Below are 6172 nucleotides of genomic sequence, written 5' to 3' on the forward strand. Positions count from 1 at the left end.
TTGTGTGTAAAAAAATATGCATACACACTTGTAGTTTGTATTTAATTTTTTTTGTCTTTAATTTTTTTGTCTCTTTTATTAGTTTTTTTTTTTTAATATCAATATAGTATTTATTTATTAACTAGTGTTAGTTTATTTACTTTTAGTTATTGTAGAACTTCAGCTTAAACTGAATGAGGAGCAATAATTATAACATTTTTATTAGATTTTCAGTTCATTTTTACTTGTGCTTATTAGTTTATAATTATTTATATTCATTTATTTACTGTCAAATTAACTTTAAGATTGCAACTTGACACTAATTCAACTTTTAAACATACTTTTAGTAACAGGGTTGCAAATATAAATCATGAATAAAACATCTCATAAAAAAAAATACAAATAAAAAGGACATTCATTGGTCTTCATTCTGATAACTGTAAATTGTTTCAGGAGTTTCAGACCCTGTTTTCTTTTTTTACCAACTTCAATAAAGTCCCGTGTGTGTTGAGACGTGGGCGTCTGCATCATGGACGATTGAACAAAGACCACATATTATGTGGAAATGAGCTTTTCACACTTCTTAGGAAATGTATGTAAAACACACACACGGTGTGTATCAGACACGCTTTAACACGCTGAGCTCCAGCACTTGTGCTGATTGAAGAGCATTGTTCCCTGATCTCTGTCTCCAAAAGCACATCAATTAAACTCAGTTTCTGAGTTTTGCAGGAGATGAAAACAGTTCAATGTCTCTCACCTGTGCTCCGCATTGCTATGGGGCCAGTAAGTGAGTGTGTGTGTGTGTGTGTGTGTGTTTAGTGTCTTGTGTGTGTTTAGTGTTGTATGTCTCTGTGTGTGTGTGTGCGTGCGTGTGTGTGTGTGTGTGTGTTCTCGTTGTTGTATTCTGGTGGGGACTTTAACCTGAATACACACAGACTCATGGGGACTCGTGTCATGGTGGGGACCTAAATTGAGGTCCCCACGGATAAACAAGCTAATAAATTACACAGAATGAAGTTTCTTGAAAATCTAAAAATGCAGAAAGTTTCCTGTGAGGGTTAGGTTTAGGGGTAGGGTTGGTGTAGCGCCATAGAATACACAGTTTGTACAGAATAAAAACCATAGACTTGTGTGTGTGTGTGTGTGTGTGTGTTTAGTGTGTTGTGTGTGTGTGTGTGTGTTTAGTGTGTTGTGTGTGTGTTTAGTGTGTTGTGTGTGTGTGTGTTTAGTGTGTTGTGTGTGTGTGTGTGTGTTTAGTGTGTTGTGTGTAATAGCAGCTGTTTTGCAGCTCTAGTGAAGCTGAAGAAGGCCGAGGGACGCTGCGCTCTGAAGACACCCTTCATCAGACCCATCTGTCTTCCGGGGAAGCACATGACGTTCCCCGATCACTCCTGCTGTAAGATCTCTGGCTGGGGTCACATGCACGAGAGTGAGTTCACCGACACTAACCGTGCACCAGTGCTTGAACAGTGTGAGAGATCAGAAGTGATCAGGAATCACATCACATGATGATCTGCTAAAAGACTCAAATCTGAGCTTCACTCAGAAGAAACACAGTCTGGATTCATGAGAAATGGCATATTGCAAACAACATTATTTAATTAAATTAAAAATTATATTGATGTTAGCTGTAGCGAGCAGAAGCCAGAGACAGCGGTTCATTTACTTTGGCACTGCCCTTATGTGTCTCTTTTCTGGAGGAATGTATTTGACTTTAATGTTCTTCATGTGAGTGATGTGATATAGAGCCAAGTATGGTGTGTCTCTCTCACACACACACACACACACACACACACACACACACACACACACACACAAACAGAGCAGCCATTTATGCTGCAGCGCCCGGGGAGCAGTTGGGGGTTCGATGCCTTGCTCAAGGGCACCTAAGTCGTGGTATTGAAGGTGGAGAGAGAGCTGTTCATGCACTCCCCCCACCCACAATTCCGTCCGGCCTGAGACTAGAACTCACAACCCTTCGATTGGGAGTCCGACCCTCTAACCATTAGGCCACAACTTCCCTTATTAGAAAATTCCCTTATTTTCTAATTATTTTCTTCCCTTATTATTATTATTATTATTGGATATGATGATGGAGATTTTATTTTACAGTCGAAATATGTTCTTTTAGGCATTATCATAAGCTCCAAAGATAAACAGACCTGCATTTACAGTATTTTATAATTTTTTATGGCTAAATTTTCACATCCATAAATGTAAATTATCAGGTAAAAATGTTTTATAGCATTTAAATTAAGTGAAAAATCATATTCAATTTATATACATCAAAGAAACAACAAGCTTTTTGAATTTACGAATTGTGCAAGCATGTACACTTCTAATGTATTCATATCTATCTATCTATCTATCTATCTATGTATTTTTTTTTTTGATAATTTTTTATTGATTGTGTAATTCTGTCTAAAAAAAAAAACTTTAGCCGACAGCAAACTAAACACGTGCTTTCTGCGCATGCGTCAGAGAAACAACCTGTTCATGTCAACAGCTATCAATGTTATATGTTCATCATTTAAAAGGAGAAACCGAAACAAAGATATATGAAACGTAAAACAAAGCAGTGCTTGGGTATAATTTTAATAAGCCGCTCATGTAGGGGTCCTGTGGTGTCTCCCTGTGGTCCTGCTCGGTATCACAGCTTGACTTTTATTTTAATAATGTAATGTAAATGTTATTTGAGGAGCTATAGAGCAACTATTTATTTATTTATTTATTGTGACACTATATTTAATATAATACTGCAAATTATATAAATTTCATTGTGAAATATGAACATTAAAAAAGTACTTTTTTAGGACTTTAGTTAGTGTTTATTAATTTATTTATTTTGGGGCTGTAAGTGGGGTTGAGTACCGTCACTTCTGTTTTTTCCACTTCAAGCTCTGGTTTTTACTCATCCATTGAACTAGTTTTTATTTCTCCTTTTCTATTTTAATTTGAATTGTACTTGATTTTTAAATCATTTTGTTGTTTGTCATGTTATTAATCATGTTTTTAAATATATCTGCATAGTTTTTATTTTCTATTTCAGTTTTAGTTTGTGTTATATTAGTACAATCAAAGCAAAGCTTTGTTTGAAAGTTTTATTGTCTGAAAATCTTGACGATTTGTTTTATTGCATTGCAAAAAATGTGGATGCTCTCTGAAATGGTCCCAGGGTGAGACGGAGGAAATGCATGCAGAAAGTATTCTTGTAGATTCATAAAATTACGGTTGAACCTCAGACGGATTGTTTCTGGACCTTGATTGTGTTAGGATCCTCGCTGTCTGTGGAGGGTCAGAGAGCTCTCGGATTTCATCAAAAATATCTTTATTTGTGTTCAGAAGATGAAAGAAGGATTTACAGGTTTGAGAATGATTAATGAATGACATAACTCTCTAATAATGTAGAGGCGAACTCGTACTCTCACCTGATGGAGGGAGTGGTGAAGATCATCCCGTTCGATCAGTGCTCGTCTCCAGACGTCTACGGGTCAGAGGTCAGGTCAGGGATGCTGTGTGCAGGAAGTGAGCTCTGTGTGGACGCCTGTCAGGTCAGACCACACACACCTTTGGTCATGCTATGTTATTTATTACGTTTATTGGATTGCAGATTTAGATTTTATGTAACATAAGTCTAATAATGTTTCTGGACCTTGATCGTGATAGTAATATGTAATAATAATGTAGTAATAAGGAATGTCTTTTTTCAAGAAATACCTTAATATCACTATTACTGCTGTATTATTAATAATAATAATATATCTAATATATGCATTCATATACAATATTCAGTAAATGCTCTAATAACCATGGAAGCATGTTTCTGCCACTGAATAAAGCATAAAAAGGGAAACTGCAACATTTTTCATATTCTGTAATTCTTACATTAGAACTCACAATTGATAGATTATATCTTGCAATTATGCAATATATATAAAAAAATGTATTTTTTCCCTCTGTGGCAGAAACATGCTTCCATCCACGTGAGTATTACTGTAGAATAAGTGAGGTGTTTGTTCTGTCAGATGTGTTGATGTGTGTGTGATGTGTTCAGGGTGACTCGGGCGGTCCGTTAGCGTGCGAGTGTGACGGCGTGAGCTTCCTCTACGGGATCATCAGCTGGGGAGACGGATGCGGACGCTCGGGGAAGCCCGGCGTTTACACCCTCGTGCCCAAATATTCAGACTGGATCAACAGCGTCATCAAAACATCCAGAAAAACCTCCCCAAAAACTTCAGCCAATAGAAAGACGATAAACATCTGTATCGGGAGTCAATGCAGGAGATAAAACAACTGTGACTTTACTGTTAATGTGTTCATGACGTCACACTGACGGACGTGTGTTTTACTGCCAGCCTGTCGTATTTATATTAACAAGCAATATGGGGACATGTACACTGGAGTGGAATGTGTTTGCTACTACTATTATTATTATTATTATTATTATTATTATCATTATTATTATTATGTATTTTTGCGTATCGATACATCTTGATTGCTGTGAAATAAATGTCTTTAATCTGCATTAAAATATAAAAATAGTTTTTTACAGTGTTTGAGTGAATATTGGAAAGGTCATGATTAACATATAAAGCCTTGGAAGTGAATAAACAGATGCAGGTTTGATGCGACAGTTTGCTGTTAAATCCTAGTTTAACACCATCATTTGAACAGTATATTAGTCAACTATTATAACCTTTAATTAACTTTAATTGACATTTGAATGGACAAGTAATGCATAACTAATATGTATTATTATCTATCATATTTAAAACATCACTACAATTTCTGTCATTATAATTATCATTGTTCTGGGCTGCCTTTTCCAAAAACACATGCTCTCTCATTATAGGCTCCTCTTGGGAAACACATCTGTGTTTAAATGCACATCAGAATGAGTGAAGGCTCTCTGTAATTGATTGATTCTGCCTTAGATGAGCAGGAAAATCCCTTGCACACAATTATTTGCTAACGTAGGTTATTTGTTCAATGTAAGGCATGTTGTAGGCATTATTTTTAAACAAGATCACTGGAAAATAAAAACACCTAGTATCAATATTTTTTATTTGACTATCGATACTTTCGATACTGCATCAGTATCGATATATCAATACTTCAGGATCGATTCGCCCATTCCTCCTGGAAACATTATAATACAAGTTTAACACATGTACAGTCTTTAGTCTGAACTTAAAGGGATAGTTCACCACAAAATAAAACTTTGTCATCATTTACTCTCCGTCAAGTTGTTCCTAACCTTTGTGAGTTTCTTTCTTCTGTTGAGCACAAAATAATATATTTTGAAGAATGTTGGTAACCATTGACGGTAGCCATTGACTTCCATAAAGGGAGAAAAGTACTGTGGACAAAATAAGTAAAAGTGACAACGACAATAGAAATAGCAAAGTGAACCAGCAGAATGTGAAGTGTGATGTTACTGCTGCATTCTGGGAATCTGAGTGCATTATGTGAATGCTATATCTGGAAAAATACAAGAGATTTTGTGAAACACAGACAGTGGTTCTGATGCTGCATCATAGACACTTCTTGATCACTGTGAGGTTGTTGTGGACAGTTGTAATTAAATAGATTCAGGAAATATAACCATGATGTATGATATTTGATATTTCAACTGTACTGTTCTTAAAACATTAGCACACACACAAAAAAAAATGCATTATATTGTTCATAAAACATTTCTGATACGACATTCGACAATAAGTTTTTTTTTTACAGTTTATTTAGCAACATTCCGAAAATGTTTACAAATAAAATTTGCATAACAAAAACTGTGTTTTTGAAACATTTAAATAAACTAAACATTTTGAACATTCATAAATAGAACATTCAAAAATATTATTTTCAGAACTTAAAAAAAAAAAAAAAAGTTAGATTAGATAAAGTTACATTTATCCTATTTGGAGAAATATACTGTATAAAAGAGATAAAACACTATGATAATATTATTTTTCATGGGAAAACTTTGGATGATGAAGGTTCTTCTCACTGTTTTACACAGTAATATATTGTCAGCATGAACAGAAATGTTTTATCTTGAAATAAACCAGGCTTGTTTCTTCATGATGTATAGGCTTTATAATGTAGGAAACATACAGGCCCTCGTCACATCACACAAAGAGAAGTGGTTACTGTTAGTTGATTTATTGCCGTGTGAACCCAAGGCATCATG

General features: G+C 35.1%; 1 protein-coding gene across 1 annotated transcript in view; it reads left to right on the top strand.

Moving 5' to 3' along the window:
• The window catches only part of LOC113060040 (hepatocyte growth factor activator-like), a 17417-nt gene extending 12937 nt beyond the window's left edge, over positions 1 to 4480 (top strand). The window contains exons 12-14 of the mRNA XM_026228826.1: positions 1271 to 1411; positions 3391 to 3533; positions 4037 to 4480. Of these exons, the coding sequence (XP_026084611.1) occupies positions 1271 to 1411; positions 3391 to 3533; positions 4037 to 4270 (518 nt within the window). The 3' untranslated portion in view covers positions 4271 to 4480. The remainder of the gene's footprint in view (positions 1 to 1270; positions 1412 to 3390; positions 3534 to 4036) is intronic.
• The last annotated feature ends 1692 nt before the right edge of the window (positions 4481 to 6172 follow it).

This window comes from Carassius auratus, chromosome 41 (genome assembly GCF_003368295.1).
Source record: "Carassius auratus strain Wakin chromosome 41, ASM336829v1, whole genome shotgun sequence".
Lineage (NCBI taxonomy): Eukaryota > Metazoa > Chordata > Actinopteri > Cypriniformes > Cyprinidae > Carassius > Carassius auratus.